The 27,925-nt window shown below is 45.8% G+C and overlaps 1 protein-coding gene across 1 annotated transcript; it reads right to left on the bottom strand.

The window, feature by feature from the left end:
• Positions 1-3,033: 3,033 nt before the first annotated feature.
• Positions 3,034-6,207, bottom strand: PRDM8 (PR/SET domain 8). The gene is made up of 3 exons (XM_065405641.1): positions 5,989-6,207; positions 4,912-5,143; positions 3,034-4,334 (listed from the first exon to the last, which is right to left on the bottom strand). The coding sequence occupies exons 1-3, from the start codon at positions 6,205-6,207 to the stop codon at positions 3,034-3,036; spliced, it is 1,752 nt and encodes a 583-aa protein (XP_065261713.1).
• Positions 6,208-27,925: the final 21,718 nt, after the last annotated feature.

Genomic DNA, 27,925 nt, shown 5'->3' with positions numbered 1-27,925 from the left:
CATCCCTAAATAACAGATTAGGAGCCAAATTCTACCCTCGCTTACAAAGTGCAACCCGCTCTAACACCATTTACATGACGCCGGAGTAACGGTTGATTCACGTTCCCAAGGATTCCAGCGTGTGACCTTTAGCAGCTCTGCCCACATCCCGGACATCATCTGGTTCAGAGCCCGCTGATGTCAGTGGACTAACTTCAGCAGGCTTTGGAGCCCCCGGCAACCCTATATTGCCTAGGAAAAAAATGGCCAACGCTGGGAAGGGAAATTGACATTACTTTAGTGATTTACGTCCACGAGGCTCAAAACAAACGGCCGTTTTCTTTCCACACAAAAGAAGTCAGGCCAAAGTCATAGCCACCGTTGTACACAAAGGGAAGTGTCATGCACGAGGGGGGAAAGAGTTGGTTTTATTATGAAGTAACAGTAGAAGAAAGGGAAAAAGGCACCACTAAACCCTTGGTATGTTACATAAAGCGGTAGGATTCGATCTTAATCTAGTCAATACTCGTGTCAATCAAATCTGTGATGATGATGGCTAGACGTGTCCAGTTATTTTCACTGATTAGAAAAGATGTGGAAATTCCACTGAAGGTTTGAGACCTTCCCTAACCGGGGGGAAATGCGTATAGTTCGCCCTTCACCGTTACATCAGGGATACAGTGTCTGTGTGAGTGGCCGCAGGTACTTAAAAATCAAGGCTACCAGGGATATCATTCCATGGAAGGGGTTTCGCACTGGAAACCATAACCTCCCAATTGTATTACACATCTGCCACTTTTCCGGGTTCTATTCCGAACCGTAAGAAGTCCACCGGGACATCATAGGTAGGCTAGGAGTGACAATTGGCCGTGTATATTTATATATTCCTAGAAGAATAGCATGTTCACATTAAAGTTATTGCAGTATTCCGATTAACCCATTCGCTGAATTAGCCTCGTCTTCCTACCTGGGATTTTTCTATCCTTTTTTTTTTAATTGTAAAGAATTAATATTGTGCTAACAAGGTTTTAAAGACACGGGTAGTTAGTCTAGTTCGTTTTAGATAGTATTGGAAAGCTATCAGTAAAGTACATTTATGGCGATTTAATATTCTTTCTTTTCAGGAAGTATTAAAAGCACGTCTCTTATGTGACATGACATAGTGCGGTGCCTGGGCTGTATTTACCAGGGTGCCATTCAGCATCAATGGCTTTTTTCAAAATAAGGTATTGTGCACCGAGATCCCAGCCAAACGCAAGCCTAAACCCCATATGAATTTGGTGCCTTTTAAAAGAAGGATTTCCAACTGGCCTCCTAATGGCTATAACAGAGGGACATAAATGTTGCAGTCATTCCTGCACGGGCACACAGAGTGTACAACAAATTTAAACCCTCCTTATAGATCTAGTTATATAAATTATCTGTCTCCAGCCATTTGTGAAGATGCTAATTACACCGCTACCGAAAAGAAAGCTGACATCGAAGGGTCAGCTAAATGGCAGGCATGCTTGTCTAAATGTTTTCTCCTTTGAACATGAAACCCAACACATCAGCACGATGTTTCCAAATGATAATCAGATGTTGCTTTCTGGAGCTGTGGATCTCCTCACACAGTGGTGCAACACTGCTGTATCTAACCACTGTTAATTATACTGTGCTCAGAAACAAGGGAGGTATACTAGAAAGTTTAATATACTCTGAATTATTTTTCTTGCCCACTATTTTTAAAGGATGATATATGCATTTCTCCTTTATAGTATATCATATTAGCATTTTAACCCTGTTAGATAGGCCACTCTTTCTAAATAAGTACTTATCAACATCCAAGTGCTTTGAAGAAAATAAAGTCATTTATTGTCAAAGCATCCAACATACCCAGATAAACTATAAAGTTGAATAAAATCTTTTTTAAGGGAAAAAAAGAAACACATAACTATGCAGACTTCATTTCACTGGCACAAAATTACACTTTGTATTAAAAGGAAATACATATTTACAGAATTGAGGACATTCTGCACTGAAGTCCATAATCATTTCATGATACATGCACTTCCCCCTTGGAAACTTAAATAGTGTCAAGTCCTTTTTTAATTTTTTTTTGAAAGAACACAAACTGTCATCAAATGCAGAAAGCATTGCATCCTCCTTCCTTTTTTTTACTTTATATCTAAAATAAAAATTTACCCTTACATATAATTATTACATCTAAACCATAAGTGCTTAATAATTTAAGTAGAAAGGTATGACAAATGCATCAATATGTTGCAATATATGACATTTTTAAAAATGTACTTTATTAGTTTTAAAGTTCTTTTTTTATTTTTATTTATTTTTTTGGGAAAGTGAAAATGCGTGCATTGAACAGAAGAAAGAAAAAAAATCCAACCCTTCCCCCTCTTGGTCTGGTATGCTGCAAGGTAAAGGCCTACACTTTCAAAAGTGACTAATGATTTGGGGTGTTTGTTCAAATGGAGAAACCTTCAAGAGGCCTGATTATCAGAAAGTGCTAGGTACCTGCCTTCTGAAAATCAAGGGCCAGATAGATCCTCCGCTGATGTAAATTATCACAGCTCCATCGAAGACAATGAAGGTAGGCTAATTTTGGCAAGTGGGGATCTGACCTTGGTATCTCAGGTCGGTTGCTAAAAACAAAACAAACCCCCCCAAAACCTGAAGAAGAGCTCGGGGTAAGCTTAGGGTGACCAGATGTCCCAATTTTTTAGGGACAGTCCCAATATTCGGGGCTTCTTCTTGTATAGGAACCTATTTCCCCCCACCCAGTCTCGATTTTTCACACTTTCTATCTGGTCACCCTAGGTAAGCTCCTCTCTCTCCCCAGCAGATCAAAGATAGCACCTCACCCACCTTGTCTCTGAAACACCCCAAATCAGCTTGGAAAAGGTAGGCCCGCGGGGATCAAATCCCCCCCTGCTGTGACTGCCCTGGAAAAGGCCCCCAGCGATGGGCAGAGGCGGGCAGGGGGGGTCGTTTGGCTGCTGGGAGCGTGTGTGTGGCTCTGTCACTATACACGGGGGAGTCCCCCCACTTCCCCATTCAGTTGTGGGAGGTCATGTGCCGGGAGAGGTGGTGGCGCTCGCGGAAGGACTCGTTGCAGATGGGGCACTTGAGCTTCTCCTCGCGGCGGCGCTTGACCAGCGGCTCCATGGCGTACTCCTTCTTGTGGTGCGAGCGCATGTGGTACACCAGGTCGGAGGTCATGCGGAAGGAGGCGTTGCACTTGGCGCACCAGTTCTGGGCCGGCAGGCACAGCGAGGTGAAGGAGGGCGGCAGCAGGGTCAGGGCCGAGGGCAGCTGCAGCTGGAGCGGCCCGGCCGCCGCCGCCACCGAGCTCTTGGGCCAGAAGGCGGTGGCGTAGAGGAAGGGGCTCTGCTTGGGCGCCCCGCCGGCGCCGGGCAGCTCGGCGCCGCCGGGCAGCTTGGCGGCCAGCGGGTCGGGCGGGTAGAGGCGGGCGGCGGCCTCCGGGCAGGGCTCGCCCAGGCTGCCCAGCTTCGGGGCCAGCCCCAGCGGCGCCACGTGCGGCGGGAAGGCGGAGCGGGCGGGCTGGGAGAAGGCGCTTTTCCGCTCCTCCGCCTTGCCGCCCAGCTGCGGCACCGTGGTGAAGGCGCTGCCCCGCGCCGGGCTGCCCCCGGAGAGCGGCCCGCCCGGCCGGGCGCCCAGCAGCGGGTCCCCGGCGCCGGCGGGCGAGGTGCGCTGCTGCTGCTGCTCCGCCGCCGCCTCCTCCGCCGCCGCCTCGGCCTCCAGCCCGCGCGAGGCTTTCTTCACCTCCACGAAGGCGCTGCGCTTGGCCTCGCCCGTCTCCGGGCTGGGCGGCCCGAAGAGGCGGCCGCTCTCCTCCAGGCCGAAGTAGCTGCCCGCCGGCCGGTACTGCTGCTGCGGGGTGCACACCAGGTCCTCCTTGGGGGAGGAGGGCAGGCGCCCCCTGCCGGCCCCCTGGCCCCGCTCCTCGCCCGGCTCCTCCGGGTATTTCCGCTTGGCTTTGCTGCCCGCGCCGGACGGGGGGTGCGGGCTGCGGCTGGGGGAGCTGCCGCCGGCCCGGGAGTTCTCCAGCTCGCGGGCCAGGTTGTGGAAGTCCGTGGAGGGTTTGGCGTTGCTGCTGTCCTGGGCGGGGCTGGGGTAGTGCGGGTGGAGCGGCCCGCCGGGCTTGCAGTACTTGTTGGGCCCGGGCCCCAGGCTGGCCGCCGGCTCCTTGCTGCTGTCCTTGCCGCGCGGCTCCTCGGCGGGGCTGGGCTCCGAGCTGGGCAGTCTCTTGGGGCAGCGGAACCGCAGGTGGGCCGCGTAGGGGAACTCGAACTGGAAACGCTGGCTGCACTCCAGGCAAGCGTACGGGGGCGACCCTGCACCGAGACACAACACACAACAACCACCGATTAGTCACCGCTCCGGGCCGGCAGCACGGACCCCCTCCGCTAACTCTGGGAAGGGCGCGCATCTTTGTCAGACTGGCAGAGGATGGAGACCGGAGTCCATTCAGTTCTTTGGGGCAAGGCCCGGCTTCTACTCTGTGTGTGGACAGGGCCTGGCAGAATAGGGCCCCGAGCCACCATTAGGGCCTCTAGGCTCTACCAGAATAGTCATATAATAAGTAATGACCCTTTATCCGTGTCACTTTTTTGCTTTTGAGCCCGTGGAGTCTAAACTAACAGATTGTAGCCCCTAATCTCATCTTGCATTTCCGATATGTTTATAAGTGATGCTCTGGACTACCTAATTAACATCCCTTTAGTCAAGCTAATTTGCTCAGCTCGGTCCGCACCTCGCCTCTCTCTAACTTTGTGGGCTGCATATTCCTCACCGGAATCTTTATCACTGGCATTAAACGGTTTAAATCGCTTCTTGAAAGCAAAACAAAAAGATAACCCAACCCAGCTCTTCGGGGGAGATACAGAACCCTGGCCTGGAAGCAGCACCTACCGTTCATCTTGCTGTGGGATCTGGCGGTGTTGAGCAACAGTAATTCCGTCAGTTCTTTCCCATACCAAACTAATAACTCCTCGTCTTTGGCAATCCTGCGAAGGGACCGATAAAACAATTGTCCATTTTTGATGTAAGCTTCAAGGTTCTGTTCTTCTTTATCTCTGGCTGACTGGACCAGACGGAGCCACATTAGCCCTTCGGAGGAGCCATTTGCTGCGGAAGTGTCCACCTACATAAGGAAGGGAATGCAAGAAATCAGAGGCGGCCAAGTATTCCCACACTCCTCACCCCCACAGACTTTTCACCGGGCTCTGGAAAGGACAGACATTGGCGCTTGTCGGAAGTGTGCAAGTCTTGAAAAATACATGTGGCTTTTCTGGGCCACTGAATCCTGCCAGCTACTATTTAAACGTTTTAATTGATTTGTGCTAGCAAAGGACAATGTGAATGCGGCCTGTTCTCTCCCAAACTTTATAAAGGCACAATTACATGACCACATCTGCATAAGGTTTATGTGAAGGAAATAATGTAAATAAACCTTCCAGGATTCCAAATGATCACTTCTCCCTCCTCTTTTGTGGGTGGGGGAAAGATGTACAGGGAGAGCAAGGTTTGCTAAAAGAGCATTAAATCCATTAAAATGTTTTTAAAATTGAAACATCTGTTCAGTAGTAATGCCACCATAAGCAGCAGCTCTGGAAAGTCATCTACAACCATAATCATCTGGGTTTTTTTCCAAAGGTTTTCGATGCATATGCAAATGACAGCTGATGATGGGTCAATCCTGCTGGCTTTCATCACAGGAGTAGTCCCTTTGAAGTCAACGGGGTTACGGGTGTGGCGAAGGCGAGCAGAATTTGGCCCGATCTGTATTAATCAATCGGCACAACCAAGCGATTAAAAGGGCAATTTGAGTTCTGTATGGAAAAACCTTGGGTGAAGTGGAAAACGTTAGTGAATTCAGTCCCCACCCTCCAAAAGTGCATCCTGGTGTCCCAGCGGCTCCTTTGCAAAAGCAAAGGACGCGGGGAGAGAATTTAGTGCGGTTACATCTTGGAACCAAACCATCCTTACCCGGAATATATAAGGGACGGTTCTCTTGTCAGTGGATTTAAGCGCTATGAAAGCGATGCTGTCATACAAAGAAGTGTGGCTCAATACACAAGGGCCGAAGATCGCATTTTCCGGGATATCGCAGGTGGTGTAAACACTGGTGAAAATATCCGTCAAACATTGCTGGACTGCCTTGGCGTCTCCATCCCATATACCCCTTTGAACGCCGGTGTCCTCCATCACTACGGGCGGAGAGAACAGGGGAAGGAGACGCGTTACATAACTTGTACTGAGGGCACGGAACACGTTTTGTTTTTTTAATACCAAGTAAGAGTGTCATTGATTTTAGGGAAAAATGAGGATTAAAAACGTTCTACTTAATCGTGACTCCTAATTAAAAGGTTTGAAAAACTGGCAGCAGAGGCAAGCCGCTCTCATCTGTGCAATATTTAAAAAATAAAGACGGCGTATTGAAATGAATGAAAGGAGAGGTTCGAGGAAGCTGTCGCGGTGCTTCATTTATTAGGAGACCCTAATAACAGGAATACAGAAGAGGTGGCTCTGTGCATTAGCCATACACGCGGAGGGGGGGAGGGGGATCTGCATATTGACCCTCTAAAGCTAAAGCAACTTCGAGGAGTTGCACAAAAAGAAACGCAGCTCAGGAGTTTTTATCCGAGCAGGATTCCGTAGAGCTGATGTGTTGGGTTTTTTCTTCTTCTTCTAAAGAGAGGTCCGGTGCTCTGTTGCACGCTGTGACAGAAGAGCATAGCGAATGGATTTCAAGTGGACTGTCAATGTCACTGATTTCATGTCAGCTAACCTTTAGCTCTACTCTACAAGAGGGAACGTATGTCTGCTCATTATCATAATCCAGCACTTTCCCTCCGAGACTTTAATTAAAAGCAGCAAGCAGAGGTAATTATTTTTACCTCGACACGCTTATTTATGGATGAGGGTGAATCCCAGTTACCTTGTCATACAAGGGGATAGATTCAGTCAAATGTGACTTGTGAATGTGCAGGTACGATACAAGCAGCAACGTCTCTGGCTGTGAATACAATTTGTGAAGCGAGTTGTGAATTCTGACTTTCCCATCTATGACATTCCTTCTGTAAAACGTGACTGTTATATTGGCAGGTGTCTAGCGCTGGGGCTTCCCGTTTTAAATCACCCTCGGATTAGCTTTTTCCAAAAAGTACCGATCCTCTATACTCCGGTTTTCAAAGCCCAGAGAGAGATGAATAGCTGCACAACTAGTTAGGAATTCTGCCTCCATTTACAAATAGCTTAGTTTGTGGTTGCTTTTTTAAGTGACATCGATCTATATTATTTGTTGTTGCTTTTAAAAAAAAATTCTACCGGCAGACTATAAAACCCTTTTAAATGGCTTTTCCCCATATTTTAAGAGAGAACTGTGCCCTCAGTAACTTATTTCTTTAGAAGCCAGCGATGGAAGGGCCAGGAAATAGCGGCCCCTAATTATTTATTGAAAACAGGTGATTATAGAATAATATTGTTACTGTCGCTGATTTAGCCTCCTGTGATTTATCATCCAATTAAGCACTTCAATTCTAAAACTGATTTAAAAAAAACAACGCTTGACCATGCCTCTAAAACTGGCATTTCCAAACCACCGGTGTATTTTGCCCTAATCTGTGTCACATTTGTCTCTCACCCAGAGCGAAATTAAACCCTCAAACGTGCAACTTCATTGATTATTCTACGGTGGCGAAAGACACCCCCACCCCCTTACCCGTTTCGGAGCAGTATAAAAGGAGCTTCAAATAACCCACCGCTTCTCGGATTTTTTTTTTTTTTAATGTGCCTGTTTTCTCGTCTCCTTTCATTTCCCTGCAGTTCAGTGATATAGCCTCTCCCTCCCCCCGAGCTCCCTCCCTTGTTTGTTTGTTTATTTAATGTTAAATCCCTTTCCCACAAGCTTTTCATTGTAGTGGAGGTGGCAGCGTCATTCAAACGCAATTCCGTGTAACAATACCGGGGAACGCTCCTCTGGACCAGGGGTTTAACACCAAGAATAACCGCCCCCCCCCCACACACACACGGGGACCACAGAGCTCCCTGCCTCGCTTCCTCCCTGTTGCCCCCACTGCTTAACAAAAACCAACCCCGTGGTCCTCTCTTTCTCCTCGATCCCCTTCTCCACAGCCAGACGCGCTCGCCAAAAGCAAAGCCACCTCCAGTCATTGTTTGTCTCCCTGCACCGAGCGGAGCTCAATGTTCAACCCCCGTCTATTTCTGTTTAAAACTCCTTTCCTTTGTATCGATCTGCCCGGCGGCGTGTCTCCCCCGTCCTTTTTACTGCTAGAAAATAAACCCGGGGAGAAGAAAAGAAACCAACCCCGAGCTCCCCCCCGCACGCATATTTACTTACCAGGAATCAGGTCAGAATATAATCCCAAACGCCAGGAAACCCGAAAGTGGCCAAGGATGGGCTGCTCTCCGTGTTCCCCCCAGTGTCTATTGTATCAGTGTATTTCCATGGCAGTGGGAAAGGGTAGGGCTGCTGTCCTGGGTGCTCTGTGCAAAGAGGTGGAAGGAGAGACAGAAAGAGAAAGAGAGAGAGAGAGGGCGAGTTGTGCAGATGGACCCGATGCAGTGACTGACTGGCACACAGACGCACACTTTTTGTTTGCTGCACATAATCTGCCCAATGACGCGTGACAGCCCACGTCCCCTCCCTTTAACTCTTTAGTAGGCTCGGCGCTTTCCCTGCCTGTCTCCCCTCCCTCTCCCCTTCCTGCTCGCTTCCTGGAGGTGCTGCCCGCCCCCCACCTTTTCCTTGGGATCCCAGAGCCCAATGCTTTGAGAGCATCCTCTTAAAGCGCTTTTTGCGGCCTAAGAATAAAAGAGGAACCTTTTATTTTAAAGGGATGACATGAAAACCTCTTCATCATGCTTTTTATGATGATGATGATGATTGTGACTTTTGTATGTGTGGGCAGCAAGAATTTCTAGCCCAGCTGCAGCCTGGATCTCAGAAGAAGGAGAAACAGTCCGAGTATAAGTCTCCTCTTAGGGGCTCTCACCGTGAGACCGCGCTCCCATTACAGATGGCGATCCTGGAGGGGGGAAACTCCTAGATACTTGCTTGGATTAAGGGGAAGAATTTAACCCCCTTGCTTAGTCAGCAAGCATCACTCTGCAGCTGTTAACTAGGCTAGGACGAAGTTTAACAGTAGGTTGGGGGGGGGGTATTTAGATGCCCCCGTGTTACAGTAGCCATTCTTACTTCATTGCTAAACCGCCAGTGTATAACAAATGATCCTGGCCCAATAGCCACCCTTCTAGATACACACAATCCCTTTGCTCGCTCTGAAGATAATCTTCACCTGTTTGCAAGTATCTCGCTGCATTTACAATCCACTCCCTGGCTTTGGGCCCCGTGCAGTTGCAGAATTTTTCCTCCTCTTGTTCATTCAGCAAAGATCCCTTGCTGGGGAGGTATTCTCTGGATCTTTAAAGCCCTGTGTGGAATTGCACAAACGATTAAACTTTGGGATCTAAAACGAGCGAGACAAGGACTCGGACTGTCGGAAATGTTACTATTCAGCCAACGGGGTTTGGTCTTACAATGCAAGGAAGAGCCTTGGCGCTGACTTTGGCTTGCAAGTGTCTGTCCAGGTCATAGGCTATTCTGTGGTCTATTGATGTCGTTTTTCCTTTCATTTTAGAAACCAAAAGATCCTCTTGCCCACAGTAAGATGGGCTTGGCATTCAGTTTCCTCCAGGGTGAATGTACTCAGGGTCCTTCCCCTGGGAGCCCCTCTCTTCTGCAAAGAGACTATGAAAGATACATGTAATTTTTTTCTAAAATGAAATATAATAATATAAAAATAATAAATCCCCTCCACCCATTTCGTCTGGGATATTTTACTGCTCTCTCGCTGCTCTGAACCTTTCTTCTTTAGCCCTGGAATAAACAAGGGCCTTTCCTCTGAATAAACACGTTTTAGCAGTAAGGAATAGCAAGGAGGGAGTTAGTCCAGGCTCTGCACATCGGGGGGGGGGGGAGAGATGAAACGTTATGAGGGGAGGGTAGTGATAGCAGGGCGGAGGGCGGGGGTTCCTCTTTTGGCTTGATAGCAGTGTCGGAAGCTGACACCTTGGGTCCCCTCAGGAAGGGGTTCTTGGGGCTGGCACTGTGGCCGAGAGCGCAGCAAAAGAAGGGACCAGGAGAAGTCCTAACCCACTGACCTGCGCCTCCCTTCATCCCTCGCAGCAGCGCCGGCGGAGCAGGATGGTTCTGATGGGACAGCGCCCTGCTTTGTCACTGACCTCTCCGCACTGGGGCGAGGAGAATCCCTGAGCTCTCACATGGCTTTGTCCCGTCGGGGAGCCAACCCAGATCCGCTTGGTACACCGCAGCCATAGGTGAAAGCCCCTGGGGGAAGTTAGAGAGAGAGAATGAAATTAAACGGCTTAACATGGACTGCTTTCCCCTCCCCCCCTTCTCTCTGCCGCCTCTGGCTTTCCAAAGGCAACGTCTTAAACCCCAGCTCCCTTCAGGTCCCCTTTAGACCATTAGCTTTGGTGATAATGTGCCTCGCCTGGAATAGACTCCCTGGGGGATTCTCGGCCACACATTCTACATCCACTAGGTTATGGTTGTGTTTAGCGGCCCCTCTTCCTACTAGTGACACCTAACTCTCCTGCACTAGGTTATTTCCCCCCCCCCCAGTACAAAAGAGCCCCAGAGAAGGGGATCCGTAAAGCCCCATAAAGCCCCATCAAATAAACCACTTTACAATGAGAAGGGAAAATCCACACAAAAAAGGACCAGGCAGAACTAAAGCAAACTTGCAGAGGAACCGCAAGCCCCTTCTCCCTGCGCTAGGATGAGACGGAGAAGGGGGGATGCTTGAGGCAGGGTTGGCAGCAGCAGCGAGAGGAATGGCCCCTAGGTGTGAGCACCTCGAGGCTAGACACGGATTCCGCAGGGAACCGCGGTCCATATAAAAGGCACCTGGGGACTGTTTTCAAACTCCACCGGCCTGTGTTGACGCTTAAAGGCGAGGCTGGTACCTTCCCCAGCTGTTATGGAGCCTGGGCCGTCCGGTGCTGCAGCTCGCCCTTTCCCTGCCTAACCACCCTTTTGGTTCACATTATTGCTCTCTTTTTAGAAGCGGGTACAGCCCTTAGCCCGTTAGCGAGCCTGCCTTTCTCAAAGCTTTGGGAAAGTTCCCAATAAGTTTTGCATTTTTATTTGTAAAGGAAAAGGTCCTTTTACATGGCCACTATACGGATGGCACCTTCAGAACAAAAACTGGCTGTTTACCAGTTCCTCACCTATCTCCATCCTTCCCAACACAACGTAGAGGAAAAGAAAGAAAGAAAGAAAGAAAGAAAGAAAGCATTTCACAGAGGCGAATAGAAATAGTTTGCAATCAGGGAGTTGGATAACGGTTGGCTTTCAAATTCACTTATCCTCCCCATAATTACGATTTTTCTGACATTAGGATTAAAGGCTGCATATAATATGCTTTCAACATTTATCTTATTAATTCAACAAAATCCTTCGTCTCCTGGACGAGAGATTGACATAACATTACAGATATGGGAGCAAACACAGTTTAGGCATTAATTCCTGCCTCCAAGATTTTTTCCCTGTGTTTTAAATGATGCTGTTCTTGCTTTGTGATATAAATTGTCCAAATGACCCTCATTAATAGGGGAAAGAGAAAATGTACCCGTTATTTTTATTTGCGAGAATTTTAAGGTACCCCACGGTACATAAACTCGTTTGAAATTGCTTCGATAGTATCAGTGACCGAAATTCCCTGACACTAAAAAGGGTTGTTAAGATATTTGTGTGCATTTATCCAGCTTCGAATGCTACTATAAAAGTGAACCCCAGTCAACAGCTTCATCTAAGCCTCACAGAATAATAGTTTTATACCCAGAACCGGTCCCTTTTAAAGTTTGTGTTTCCAATTAAAATATTAAGGGAATAGTCATGCTAACACAAAGCCAGTCCCCTTCCCGAAAAGAATTAATCCTGTGCCTTTAGTTTTGTACAGTCTTTGGTACATTAGTCCAGGGGGGGAAAAGCAAAAAATAAGAAAGCTACAATATCTGTTTTTTATTTAAGAGATGACTATTATTCTAAACTAAATGGAAAGAAGCTTCAAGATTACTGAGGTGGGGGAGTGCCCGTATGTGTAGTGGGCCCAATCCTGCTCCAATTGAAGTCAATAGCAAAACTCCTAATGACTTCAGTGGAAGCAGGATCGGGCCCAATTGCATAAGTGGGAGAAATTTGATCAACCAAAATCATATTAGAGATTAAATTCCCTCCGCACATCCTGTCATAGGGCATAGCTTCAGTGTTACTATGAAGCTCAGCAAGTGAATTTTCAGTCCTATTCAGTCATACAAACGGTGGGAGAGATCCTGCATTATTTACTGTAGCAAGTTTCTCCTACAGTCTAAATATGGACTGCAAAAATTGGGCTGGGAAATTACAGACACCTGCTGTGAAGAATCATCAACATATAAAATGAAACAGGCCTCTCAAGGAACACGCTAGAAAGATCTCTTTTAAATCAAAGTTTGAATTCAGTATCTCAAATTAAACAGCACACAAGCAAAAATAGGGAAATGCCTCATTTACAGAAAAACTTTTTTAGCAGATCTCACCTTGGTCATCAAGCTCAGTTTATTTTAGACTTTGTAATTAGCACCAAGGTAGTATGTATGGCAAAACATACGAGTTGCATAAAAGTAGAAATGCATTTTTGGTCTACAGAAGCAACTTGGTTTTCTTAAAGAAGAGCTCTAAGACGAACAATGCTACCCTGAAAGCTTCTTTTAAAGGGGTGGAGTAAAAGTGAATAACATAGATGGTCCCTGCTAGGACAAATTTTATTCACTTAGTCGAGTAATCCCTGAGAATGAAGGTAGCAGGATTTGGCCTTATGTTTAATAGGCATTAGTGAAATAAGAAGAATTTTGCTGCGACTCAGGTGAGAGCAATTTAAAAAAAAAACCCATGAGCTGTATTGACAATGAACGAGGATAATCTCCATTTTAAAAAAGGTAGGTAAAGAATCCCACCGTGTATATACAAAAACCAGTGTTTAGATTTTCACAGTACACATGCTCTGCTATGAATTGTCTTCAAATGTTCTGATTTTAGCAACTTTCAAAGCAATCCAGCTCTAGTTTAGCTGCGTGTCCATCAGGTAAACCATTGCTGAGTCTATGTACGGCTCTGACACTAAAAAGGCTACATTCAACAGCCTTTGCTCTAATCTATTGCCACGGAAGAAGAGCTTTTACAGAGTCTGTTAGGGAGAGGGACGGTTCATAAGGCCCTATAGTAAAACCGGGACAGCGAGAATAGGTCAAATCAAAAGTAGTTTTAATGTAAATCTATACCCATGACTACAAATGCATGCAACTCGTACTGAATACATGAACGTGTGCAGAGGACATACCTAAATCTATATGTGCATGTCTGGGTCAGAGTGACTGTTTATATTCAGGTAATTTGGTGCATTTCAGTAACAGCTGTCAAGGAAATACTCTGAACCGTCCCGTTTATGCTGCGTACTCTACCCCAACAGTTGATTATCTTTGTTTTCGCAGTTAGGTGATCATGAGAAAATGATCAGGGGAAGGTCATCAATTCAGAACACGGACAAGCAACCCCATTACAACTAATGGTGAGTAAGCATTACTCGTGCTAGAAATTGTTGGCGCTCCTGTGAGTAAGGCTTACTCCTGTTTTTAAGGCCCGGCTTGACAAAGCCCTGGCTGGGATGATTTAGTTGGGGTTGGTCCTGCTTTGAACAGGGGGTTGGACTAGATGACCTCCTGAGGTCTCTTCCAACCCTAGTCTTCTATGATCCTTCTATGATTCTATAATTCAAACCAAGCCCTTCCCAAATTCCTCATTGTAAAATGGTCCGCTGTGAGGGGCAGATGTCGAGGAGGGTGTGGAGAAGCACTAAAGGAGGATGAAATGTTTGAATAAGAAAACTGCAGCATCCATTTTAAATCTACAGTATGCTAAGCTTTTTATACTCAGCGTATTCAGATGTAAACTACAGAAGCACTGGCTATTTAAACGGACGGTTTAGGTTACACGATTGGGAACCCATGCTTTTTTGTAGAGGACTGGAGCCACCACAATCATTACAAAATATTTACGGGGGGCTGATCCTGTAGTCCCTATACAGATAAAAGTCCCACTCTTAAAGAGTAATATCTACAGCACATTTCATCGCATGATCTTGTTTCGGGGCCTTAGAAAGGTAAGTAGGTAGTATTATCGCCATTTTACAAAAGGGGAAACTGAGTCACGGAGAGACCTCACGTGACGTGAACACGCTCGCTCAGCAAGGCAATAACAGTGGCAGAGCAGAAAACCAACTCCCAGTCCCCTGCTTTAACCATCAAACCACACTGCTCAGAAAAGTTTCCCCTTCCACGGTGGTTTTTCTATGCTCATGCTCACCCAGGGATCTGAGGAATGAAATAAAAGGTGATGTTGGTGTCTAGCTGTGAAAACACATTGTGTGCGTTTGCAGTGGAAATTAATTGTGGTTAATTGTAAAGATGACTTTGGGTTCTTGAACGTGCTCTTCTAAGTCCAGGTAGGGATAAGGAAAGACACAGATGACGTGGAATCAGTTAAAAACACCTTGACAAGATTCGTCAAAAATACAAATGAAGAAGATCTGAAAACCACCCCCACAAATAACACAATCTTTGCGAAAGCTAAGAGGAGACAGAGAGTACATTTGACCCCTGATATTTTAGAAAGAGTCAAGAAACTCCACATTGGCATAGTCTACATTCTAATAAATTAGCTTGGACTGCACATAAACTATAGTCCCTAGGTATGTTTGGGGGATGGGGAATGGCCAGGAGTGGGTACTGGCGAGGTAGTCATTTTGGGTTTGTCTAGACTAATTTGTGGGCCTGTTTATACTTGAATTAATTGAGTGCTAATTAACTCGAATTAACAAACGTCTTAATAATGGTGAGTCAGTTTCATGAACCTACGCTAGTCAAAGAGACCAGTCTACATTAGAATCTGTCCTCCTGCAGTGTGCTGCCAGCATTGCTTTACCTTGGTGCTAACCCACCTACCAAAATATCTGAGTGCCATAAAGATGTGGACACACACACACACACACACAGACACAATGTGTATTATTCAGATTCGTCAAAACGTGGGTTAGAATCAAGATGTGGAATATATATTACTTAATATTGAAATAAATGTATGTGTGTGTGTGTGTTTATATGCACGCTCCTCCTCGGATTGATTTCAGGTTTATGTTATTTCAGTCTGAAGATAGGGAAAAGAACGGATGGTCAGCAGAATTAGTTGATAAGTAGCAGTGAGAACAGAGTGCTGGACCAGATACCGCGCTCTTTCACTGTCTTTCTCTGTCGCCACAAATAGGGGATGTACAGAACCAGCGAGACATTTGCACCAAGGGAGAACTTAACCAGGTCTCACTGAGCTTGTTACCCGCAGGGGAATGACTACAGTCTGTGTGTGAGGTGACGAAGGTGAGACCCCGCTATCTGCAAATATTTGCAATTCAAACCCAGCGTGAAGAACATCCTTGACCCAATCGTATTCTTAGCTACAGTTAGGGAGAAATCAGCGGGTTGTTGCTATTATTGGAAGCCTTAAGCGTGCATTCACGTTTGTCTTTTTCAGCTAGGTAATCAGTCATGTGACTATTTTTTCACACCACGTGAAAAATGTGCCATTCACAAGAAAGAGGAATGATTTTTTTTTTTTTACAGTAGCCAATGTTAAATAGCCAGCCCCCTATTCTGATTCGCTGGAATTCAGGGAATGATGGGATTTTGGTAATCTCAATTCCTAATCAACTCGTTGGCATTAGTGCTTTAGTTCCCACTCCCACTGACTTATTGCCATTTGTCCCTATTAAGCACTAATTGATAGACCCCAGCTTTTAAGGAAACAGGGAAAAGTCCCACGCCACATATTGTCTGAGTTGTTACTGTAATTATCACACATGCCACTTTGCTGGGCAAGCAGTCTCCTGCCTTTTGTCAGATCACGTGTTGTTCCCTATACTGTATGTGCGATTCCCTACCCCTGGTATCTCAGTGTCAGCCTGAATGCAAAGCTAAATCCGAATGGAAACTCTATTACGCGTTTTCATGATTTGGGGAATTCTATCTGGCACATTTACTGCGAGAAACTCCCCTCGAAGATTCTAACAAGTGAAGGATGGTATTCAGATAACCCAGTGAGGCTTTTGATCCTGCTTGTTTGACTCATAATTGACGTTAAATCTTGGGGGAGGGGGGAAGAGAGAGATTCCTAAATCGTGGGGACACTGGGTAGGATATTTAATAATAAATTCAAACGACAACTGGGCAATAAAGTGGAACTAAATGGGACTGATTTGCTAAATAATATAGCTGGGAGCAAAAGAACAGCGACAGGGCACTGGATTGCTGAAATGAGCACGTTATTATTATTGGCTAATTGTCATATGCATTAAACTTTATTCAATATGATATTAGGCACTGGTATGGGAAATGGGCAATATGTGTGTATAGGGAGTAAATACACCCATCCACATAAATACACATAAATGCACATACACACAGATTCATATATGTATGTGAGTTAATATACAGTAATGAATAGAAAATGAAAACATAATAAAAGGGGGTGCTCTTACTAATAGGAAGAAAAAAGTAGTTGAAATAGGTAAAAGAGGGAATTATAAGGAGTTTCCCTAAGATTTTGCTCTGCCATAGTAAAGGCAGAGCAGAAAATGAAGTCTGTGTAAAGTGAAATGGATTATTTTCTATAATGTAGTTTGCCCACCTAAAAATTACTTACCCTTTTAAAAAGTCACACTCAATTAAAGATTTTTCTTAGATGTAAAGTTACCATGGGGATGAGTATGATAGGCAAGCTAGATAGATAGGCGGGCTAATCCATCCCTATCCATGTCAAATAATGCTCCCCCCCCCCCGATTCGTTAGAATCAGATCAAATCACTGCATACAGACTTGTCGTAAAAAGATCTTTCTTCGTAGATTAATAGATTTTAAAGTCAGAAGGGACCATTATGATCACCTATTCTGACCTCCTGAGTAACATAGGCTATAGAATTTCACCTATTTATTCCTGCATTCCCAGTTGAGATAGGGCCTATCTTTCAGACCTGGTCCTGAAAGGCCTTCCCTCCTCCATCTATATTTCAGGGAGAAGGGAAAAAAGATGCTTTTGATTCCCCACTTCCGAATGGTAGATGCTGCCTCAAATCTTGCTGCTTCTCTTTTCGGTGAAGTGAGAATAATGGAGGCCCAAGGAAGTATCTATTTATTCCTTTTACAAAATATGCACCCATCAATCATGTCTATGCATTTTTATAATGAACTACACTAATTAAACACAAATAACCCCTGGGAAAAGTCTAAACCTAGGGAAGAAACTCACCTCAACCATACCTTTTACTTATGCTAGGCTTGAGGGAACATATAAGCTTTTCAGGCTTTGTTAGAAGTATAGGAAGGATGCTCTAGATCCAAGGCCCTGCCACTTGGTTATGTCCTGCCTCCATCTACTATCATTCAAATCTGGGGACTTCTAGGGAGGGTATCTCAGCTGATCTCCAATACTGCAGTAGTTAAGGAAATAGGTGGTATCTAAAATAACCAGGATACAAACAATATACGGCTTTATAAAGTAAAATCAAGTGAAGTGAATCCAGAAACAAATCGGTTGCCAGTGCAGTCTATGGAACACAGGTGTAATGTGATCCATACATCACACTCTGCTAAGTAAATGGATTGTTTCTTTCTGCTGCAGCTGAAGGTTCTGAATGCTCCTTGAGGGAATCTCCATGGAGAAGAAATTGCAGCAGCATCTAATTTGGAGGTACAATAGACATGGATAACTTTATTTGGTCACAACCTCTTGGATACATGTGGGATACAACTCTTCAGGCTGTTGCTCTACCTGAGAAACCCAGGAGCAACCAGAAGTTCAAAAGGCCTCCTAGAGTTTAGAACCACCTACCCCTATAATAGAGGAAACAGACCTTACATGTTCCACTTCTTCTGGATGTTTCCCCTCACCCCATTAGCATCACATCCATCTTATTTTGAGTTTTGCCTCAGGCATCTCAGTCTCATCTAAATCCCTGTTTTAGTTAAGCACTGGGTAAGCAAACACGCTTCACTGTCCAGCTTTTATAAAAATGAGATGGAGAGAAGCAGTTCATCAAAATCCTCCTAACACTGTATCCAAACCCTTTCAGTCTGCCCAACAATAGTCTTGTATACACTTCTCTGTTTCATGGGAGTGGGAAGCATGTCTGGGAGATGTAGGTGTCCCACAAACACGAGCAGTGTCCTTGGTGGCTGCATTAATGGGGGTGGTTTGGATTATGGCTAGGACATTGACCTGGCATCCGAGATGTCTGATCAAAGGACGAGGTCTCTTGTTTAGACTGGTGTCTCTCCGTGGCGGAATAGTCTTTCACAAAGGCATGGTCATCATTTGGGGGAATGCATAAAGTTGAGGTAAGTATCTCAGGGACAGATGAGCCCATAAAATGGACGGGTGCATTTTGGAAGAAAGTGACTTGAGACAAAACACCACACATTCCTCAATGTATTTGTTAAGTACTTATAAGCATGCATCACCTGGGCCTTAGAGAAACATTACCAGTGAGCAAGTGGCCATTTAAATATCCCCCAGTCTATTGATAAGCACTTCACCAACATGTGTGTAGAGGAATTATTTCAATGAACAAACACTTACTGACAGTTCCACGCACCGTTATGGAAATGTTTTAAGTAGTTCCTCCAATGCTTTTCTTGAATTTGATGCCTTGCTGAAGGACTAGTCCCACTACACAGTCCCCTCACCCTTTTCTCAACTCACCTCCAAGACAAGTCCCACATTCCCATTCCTTTTATATTTCCCTTCCCCCTAATTGGCCCCCATTCTGCCATACATGTCAATGATATTTGGAAAGCTGTCCCAAATTTTCATTTGAAAAACCATGACTCTAAAGCTTACTCTCCACAGACTCAGACTTTTACTAAAACTCACTCCCACAAAGATAAAACAATCTCTGTCCCAACAACAAAAACATAAGGCACCTTAGATCCCTCATACAGGTTTATTAAAGCCCTCTCTAATCCAATGTACAGAAAACTACAGAGAAAGATCCAAACCATGGACACCTTCTCCTTTCCTCTCTGCTATTTCTCCAGCCCCCAACTGCACTTCAACTTCACGTGAAATGCTTCCAGCATGCTTCAGACCTGAGAAAAGCTTAGCAAGTGCTCAGTAACTATTTAGCTCTACAAAAATTTATATTCACCAAAGCATTCAATAAATAATCGAGACATGACTGGAAAATGCATTTACCAAACATTTATTAATTATGACATTAAAACGATTGGGGGGAAATGTAAGCCTGAGATTTTCAGAAGTGATTAGTTATTTTGGGTGTCCAACAGTTTGAATTTTCAGCAAATGCTGAACATCTGCCTTCTGAAAATCAAGTACCTTTAAGATGTGTCAAAAATGGCTACCAACATTTAAGGAATCCAAAATCACTAGTTTTCTTTTGAAAATCTGTTCCTACAATGTTTACCTGGTAGAAATACTAAGGACAGTTTGAGAAATGTGAAAAAAATCACTGGTTTGTTAACTGCTTAAAAAATGCTAAACAAGAATTTATATGTTGATATGGGGAATGTCTCCCCAATGGTGGAGAATTATGTGAGATAATGAGTGTGGGAGGAATTGAAGGGGAAGTGCCTCTAAGGCCAGAGTCTATGCTAAATCCTGCTGTGTCTAAAGGTCCATCTGCCCTAGAAATTCAATGACCTCAACTCAAGGGCCCTGGTTACATTACCTCCAATCATTGTTAAAAGCATGTAATATAGATGGGACCTTTACCATGACCAAGGACCATGTTCCTTGACTGTCTTTGGTGCTATTTGGGGACACAGGTAATGTCTTCAGTGCTTAGATACAAGTGATGAGCATGTAGAAACAGAAAAAACCATAGATAGATAGATAGATAGATAGATAGATAGATAGATAGATAGATAGATAGATAGATAGATAGATAGATAGATAGAAATTGAGTCATGCTTTAAGGATGTAAGTGCCTAGCTGTGTGTAATCAGAACACTGACAGAGCTGTGTTGGTCAGAAGCACTGGGCCTTGGTCTAAATTTGGTCCTATTGAAGATGACAGTAAAACTCCCGTTGACTCCAACGGGAGCAGAGTGAGGCCAATGCTGAGTCCATTTGAAAATCTCACTCATAGTATAGATGTGCCCTAAAGCCAGGGAGGGGAGGCCACCAGCAGCCTGACCCAAACATCTCCTTGAGCAAAACCTGGTGGCCACCCTGCATTGCGTGGCTTATTGGGATGCCACATTCAGAATCTCCCAGCCTGGATTTATAACCGTGTAATCTTCAGTCCTTGCACAGGTCCGCATCCCAGCCCACCTAGGGGATCACCTTGATTTCTGAACATATTTTGATCCTACATTATGACACCACAGCCTGTTAGCTAGCAATTAACTTCCCTTCCCACCACAGCCTTAAGGGCTGAGAAAGCTGATGCAGCTGCTTCAGCGAGTGAGAATTCCTAAAGTTTTCAGAGGTTTGCTAAACTTTGGGAGAAAAGAAGGGGGGAGGGGAAAGTTGCGGGGTTTTCCTGCCCTGGCTTTGCTAGAGCAAGTTGACACAGGGGGTGAAACTTAAAGAGATTTATTTTCTCTAGTCATAAATCTCATCCCGTTGTGCCTCTGACCAACCAAGCATGATAAAGTCCTTTTCCATAAAGTATTCAGTATTAAAGCCACAAAGCTCACCCAATCAGTAGCCATCTGCTTCTACCATAACTGCTGCTCCAGAAGCAGGGAAAAGCAGCCAGGAAAGAAAAGGCACCACTGTTAGGGCTCCGGGACAAATGAGGAGGCGCTGAATAGCAGTTGAAACCTTTAGTTTGCCTTGTATATCTGTATCTATAGAGACAGAGAAAGAAAGGAAGCATTATATTGATACAACAATTGTAAAACAAAAAAAGGAAGAGGCATCTAAAGGGCAATATAGCATGCATCAGAGGGCCCCACATAAAAGGGGTGCTAACAGATTTATAGAAACCTTTAATTGGTTTTCAATTGAAACATACAGAGGGTGAGGCAAAACTGTGAAGAGTGGCGAAATGTCCTGCATTAGTCTTCTGTGTACGGGAACGATTTAATGTGGCCAAATAATTTTAACGGGTTCTCCCCCCACCCCACCCCCAAAAAGCGTAACTGCCTGACTGAGAACGCTTTCCCCCCCTTGATCGTCCAAAATAACCAAACTCCAGCAGAAACGCCGCTTTCAACTTGATCACCAGCTGATTTAGAATGAAGATTTTTTTTAAAAGGAATTTTAATTAGGGTTCAGAGAATTGCTAAGTGGCTTCATGTATTTTGCCTCGACAAATGCACACTGCGTTACAGCGATCCAGTGGCAATTGTCAAAAGGGAGAGGGGAACAATAAGCACTTCCCTGCGATACACACTCACCCTGGTTGGTTTAATAATGCGACCCCAGCACAGTATTAATCTGATGCCAACAATTAACGGTGACAATGTTGTTTTAACCCATTTCTGCTCTTCGTAGCAAGCAAGCACATGAGACTCCCTAGTTTCTTGCAGAATTCTGGACGCTAGTTCGTTCCATCGAGTCATTTATTATTTCGACCCTCCGTTATCTTCCTTGGTACCCTAATTAATTAAATCAAAGGCAATGGTGCATATTACGATTATGAGAGAGTAGAAGACGGTTTTGAATAAAGCCGTAGAAGTGTGTGTGTGTGTGTGTGTGTGTGTGTATTAGTTTAACTACACGATGGAGAAATCTCAAGCAGTGCGATAACCAACCCTTCGTTGGGCAAATCCCAACTCGTTGGGATTACACGGAGTAGTTTGTTTCACCTACTGGGCAACCCAGAATCGCCCATGCAACCATCTAGCCAAACACCGTATCCAGCTCCGAATTAGGTCACTTCACTCAGAAGGCTTTGAAAATGATCAGTTAAATGAAAACAAGCATGATATCGGCACCATGTCTACTTAGGAGTAGCCTACCCCTCCCCAACACACATCCACCACTCCCAGGTAATTATAGGATGAATGATTGTGTTATTTGATTCCATAACAGAAATTTGTTTGGTTGAAATACACATCATATTACGTTAATGGTCTCTCACCGCGCTCCCCCCCTGTTTGCATCTGAACATTTCTCTAACGAGGCTAAAATCAGACTGAAAAGACCCCAGTCACATAAAATGTAGTAGGTCAGAAATGGCATTTGTTCGTGTAAGGGATTAATAGAGGCATTGTATAATGCTGCTTTCCAGAATTACTCTCGGGATTAAGAGGCAGATATGGCAAGGGGACATATTTTGTATTCACTATCCATCTTGATTAATGTTTACTGGAGGATTTGGGGGTGAATACTTAGTGAACCGGCTCTGACACTTGGGTGAATGCAATGGAAGGGAAGAATTATTATTTTTAGCTGAGCCCTGTTAGGGAAGCACAATAAATGGAGTGGGAATCCAGGGAATAACAGGAGAAAGAATAATCTCGCTGGTCTGATCGGCGGTGCTCTCCCTCTTAATTAACGTCGGACTTTCCAAAAGTTGCATTCAAACACTGGGATGGAGAATGAAAGGGGGAAGCGTTCACTTTAAATATGAGAGACACACGGAAAGTCAACTTCTTCGGGAGTGCGGATTTGTGCATGTGTGTGTGTATTGTCACCATCTCAGGTTGCCCTCCATAACAAACCCGTTATGCCCAAGTCCCTTGCCCCCATGGTTTTCGCCCGGGGGCTGGCAAGACTATTTTCAGCAGAGGATCTCCATTGCCTTTCGGAATTTGGCTCCACACCCAAAGCAATAACAGCAACAAACCTAAACCGGGCCTAATAGAAAGCATCCCCTGTAACCTCATCCCCTCTGGTTCTGAGTACCGGTCTCGTCCTCACTTAGGAACTGATGAAACGGACTGAGTCCAGTTGCGAAGGAGAGCGGTGTTCATGGCACACGTGCCTTCATCCTCAGCCCCATTGTGGCTGGAAGCCCAAGTCCCTCCCCGTTAGGAGGAGAGAGAAGGGGTGGGGGAGGGTGCTCCTCCTATTAGGTCATCTGGTCCATCCCCCTGCCAAGGCAGGAGTGTTGTCTCCTCGATAATGTCTAAAGAAAGCTGGAGGAATAAAATGAAAGAGAGAGGGTGTGTGTGTATATGTAAGAGAGCTGAAGGAAGGAAGGGGAATGCGAGTAATAAAGCAAAGAGAGGGAAAGGAAGGAGGGAGCGGAGGAGGAGGAGAGCCACCCTGGTGCTGCAGGGGGAGCCGGGGAGCCAGGGACCCCAGCCTCTCCCGGGACGCTCTGAAGGGAGGAGGGAAGCGGATCCCGCGGCTGCCTGCCGGTCCCTGGAGCGGGCAGAGGCGTCAGCCCGCAGCGCCGCGAGCACTTCAGCTACCGCCGCCCTCCCCCGCAGATGTCCCCGCTTACCTCGCGCGCCGGGCAGGGTGCTCTGGGGCCGGAGCTGCGGGTGGAGCCGCCATCCGGGAGCCGCCTTGTCCGCACGGAAGGACGGGCCGGGCAGGAGCCGGGGCGAGAGGCAGCGGCGGAGCAGCCTGTTGGACAAAGAGCCGGGGCTTGGGTGGGAGGAGGAAACGCGCCCAGGTCCCCTCCACGGTGTGAGCTGGGGGAGCTCAGGGAGCGGATGGCAAGAGGGGAACCGGGGGAGCTGGAGGGACAAGCCTCGGCCTGAAACACTGCCCGGCGTGGGGCCAGTTTTCCCCCCCTCGAGGAGCAGGAGCAAAGCAAAGCAGAGGGAGGCTCTGCAGAGGGAAACAGGCACGAAAAGTTGGACGTTGGTGCTTTTCAGTTGCCTCTTGTCTGCCCCTGTTATTCCTACATCGACCCCCCCTCCTCCTCCCAACAGTAACACACACCGTCCACAACAGTCAAAGCGTCTGGGAGCAAAACTAGACTCTTCGGGGCAATGCAATGTTCCCCTCGTTTAGCCCCTGCAGCATAAATGTTCCCTGTTTCCGATGGAGGGCAGAAGAGGAAAGACCAAACAGAAAAGGCTGCCAAGGGGGATGAGTTATGTAGAGCAGCATAGTTGGCTTCCAGTGTATTTTGGAAATTTCTTCTCTAGTTCCACACGCAATGGTTTTGCTAATTTTCTTTTGTTTAGACTTAAAGCTGAGCCCTACCTGATTAACGTGGGAACCTATAAATTAAGCAGAGCCAGTTGTAGTGCTAAAGCATTTGAAGAACCAGCTGGAGTTAGTACTGGAGCTTAAAAGAAAAAAAAAAGGCTTCTCCTTTGGCATAAGAGTGAAATTGACACCAAAATGATTTAGTCACAGATTTGATCTATGGGCATGGGAAGGAGAAGACACCACTTTATTACCCTCCACTGCACCATTTTTGTTTCTCCTGCAGAAATGTGAGCTAGATGGAATTTTATACTAAAGGCAACACAATGATGCCATGGTTTTCCCAAGCAGTATTGTGTCCAGCAGCGCTGTATTATGTAAAAGATCTGGCATAATACTTAGTGGCACATCTGGTAGGTGTGGATGGCATTCACTAGCCAAGGTTTTCTACTAAATGACATGCCAAAGTCCTGACAGTAATGCCCAATGCCAATCTGCTGCCAGTCCAAATGCAAGCCCAATTCAAGGATGGCTTCTTTCCACACTGGCACCAGAAATATAGGAAACAATGGCTTTAGATGTTAGAGATGAAAGTGAAGCTGCACATGTGAAGCACCAAACAGATGTATCAGAAAAGGAGATAAAGTTGCTAAGTGTCATTTAGTAACGCAGCATATGGGGGATATAAGGACTGTCCATGGTTGGGAAAGGAAAGGGTTAACACCCTTCATAGTCCCAGTACAAATATGTTAGTAGATAGTTTTGATGTCAGACAACAGTAACAATAATCCAGATACTGGTTCTCATTCCCCATGAAGTCTGTACCCTGACAAACAGCAATAAATATAAGTGCAGAGAGCCTCCCACAGAAATTGACTACTTCAGTCATATTGATATCTCCTTGTCACACCTCTGTTTCTGACATGGGGACCCAGCATGTTTCCCAGCGTTTGCTGGTTGTTGTTGTTGTTGAAAGGTAAGGAATTCAGTGAAGGAATACAGATGATTACAGACTTCATTACAACATAGTTGTACACTAAGTTACATTTGCAGGGCGCAGTCCTTAGATTGTCCATGTGGCTAGATCTACTGGAATCAGATTAAATAAAATTGTTTGTTTAAAAAAAATCTTTTTTGTTTGTTTGTTTTGTAACTGCCATGGCTCAAACATTGAAACATGGATTATTGTCCACTTTACTATCGGAGGCGGTCTATTTTCCTCTTCTTTCAGAGACTGACTTAAAACTCATTGATATCAACATGAGTCTTCCTGTTCCTATTGACTTTAGTGGGCTTAGAACCAGGCCCCTTGATCACTCACATTCCTTCTAGTTGTGGCAAATGACACTGATGTGGGGGGTAAGATGAGTGGCTTCCTGTCCACATTCCTTCTTGGGTGGGGTTTGGACAAACATTAGTACTCGTTCTTGCTTACAGGATGGTTCTTCATAGTTTGGAAATAAAAGCCAAGTGGGATTAAAGGAAGATGTTTTGTCTGTGAGCCTTCCTGACCACTCTGTCCAAAAGCTACATGAGGGCCAACCCTAGTAGACCTCACAAATCCAGCATGGAAAATAAAAGTTTTGGAGAAGGACCTGGGTCAGACTACAGGTCCATCTAATCTAGCATCCTGTCTCCAACAGTGGCCAGTGCCAGCTACTTCAGAAACCCTGCCATCAGGTGCAAGAAACCCTGCAATCAGCAATTATGACATAACTTACTCATAGAGAAAGTTCCTTTCTCTCCTCCATCAGTTAGTGGTTGCCTTAGGGCATGGCTACACTGGACACTTCAAAGCACTGCCGGGGGAACGCTCCCACGGCAGTGCTTTGAAGTGCGAGTGTGGTCGCTCTCCCAGTGAGCATGGAGCTCTCCCAGCGCTCCTGGTAATCCACCTCCACCAGGTTTACACTAGCGCTGTAAAGCACTCAGGGGAGCTCTATAAAATGTAGGTGTAGACAAGCCCTAAAGCAGAGGGTTATATCCCTTCCAATATTTTTTTTTAATTCCTTGCTAATTAATGTAATTCTAGATGTTCCTGGTATCCATAGGTCTGTCCAATTCTTTTTGGAATCCTGCTGAACTATTGACTTCTACAATATCTTGATGTTCTCAGTGAGATCTCCAGAACCCTTGTTTGCATTCTGCAGGACTGAGTGGGAATGTAGTCTGAACTCTCATCTCACATCTAGTGGCTGTCAGTTGCGTGGGATAGAGATGGGGGTAAAGTAGGCCGCTCTGGGGCAAAGGATGCTATCGACACACAGGCTTTTCCCAGGGGTGAAAGTAACTTACAGGACTTACCGGTAGTGCTGGAGTCCTGAGGGGTGTGTGGCCTCAACCGGAAGAGGTGGGGCCTCTCAAGATTTAAAGGCCCTGGGGCACTGGCTGTGGCTGGGAGCCCCAGGGCCTTTAAATCAACCCGGGGGCTCCCAGCTGCAGAGGTGGCTGGGAGCCCCCGGGGCTCAGGGGCAAATTAAAGGGCACGGGGCTCCGGCCGCTGTGGAGCTCCGGGCCCTTTAAATCCCCACCGCAGCTCTGGCGGGGAGCTCTGAGCCCTTTACATCCCAGCCTCAGCCCAGCTGCCGGAGCTGTGGGGGGGATTTAAAGGGCTCTGGGCTCCCCACAGGGAGCCCAGAGCCCTTTAAATCCCCGTCATGGAAGCCGATGCGGTCCGGCACGGCGTACTGGAATGTACCGGCTTACTTTTACCTCTGGCTTTTCCTGTTCTGTGAGTAGCGACAGTCTCCGGGGCTATCAATATGGAAACTTTCAGAAGCGCTACATCCACTAAAAAGAATTCAGATAGCCTACCACCAATTTATTTAAACAAGACGTTGAAAACCTTCCCCAATGGCAGCCTCACAGCGGATGTGATGAGCAACATGGGACTTGATATAGTAAGGTTGGAGCCTTGGTGAAGGACACAAGGTCTCTTGCTATTGATGGTATTTGGACATTACAGTGACATCCACTTTAAGAGCCCCGTACACTGACAGAACTGCGTAAAGTGGCTTTAGTGTAAGTGAGAACCTACAGAACAACGGTGGCTTGCTATGCCAAGAGACTGTGACTTTAAGGATGGTGACTTTTCCTGTCAAATGTAGGCCTTGTTCCAGTTATCCTTGCCTTTGTCATCTCCCATCTGGATCACCCTATGCAACTTCCTGGGGGTAGTGGGTGTGAGGACATTCAACCTGTGCCCTGCACGCTTTATGGGTTAACTTCCATTCGAGGTGCAATTCAAGGTGTTAATGACTGACTCTGAAGTTCTACATGCCCTACAACACATTTATTTAAGAAACCACTTTGTTTCCTTGTCCTATTGTTACAGTCGTGATCCTCCCCAGTGACTTCGCTGACTGTTCCTGGAACTCTGCATTCTGAGCCCATCAGTGCAGTGTTCTCAGTTGTAGACCCCAGTCCTTGGAGTCTGCTGCTCTGACTGGCCTTTTCGGTTTTCTTGTCTAACCCAGATTTGCACTGAGCATGCTTTCATTTCTGTTTCTGTTGTTTTTGTCTTTGTTCTGGTTAGCTGGTTGTCCTAGATCAGGTAAGATTTTATAAATTGCAGGATACTTTATGAGTTAATTTTTAGCTCTTCGTGTTGTTTTCAATAATTATTGTGCTGCACTTAGGTATTTTCGTTATAGGTGATATAAAATCAGCCAATAAAAAAGTACACAGGCAATAGGGCCCATGATGGTTTAAGGA

The sequence above is a fragment of the Emys orbicularis genome, chromosome 5, assembly GCF_028017835.1.
Source record: "Emys orbicularis isolate rEmyOrb1 chromosome 5, rEmyOrb1.hap1, whole genome shotgun sequence".
Taxonomy (NCBI): domain Eukaryota; kingdom Metazoa; phylum Chordata; order Testudines; family Emydidae; genus Emys; species Emys orbicularis.
Note: the sequence above shows the minus strand (reverse complement) of the source record. Positions and strands in the feature narration are given on the sequence as shown.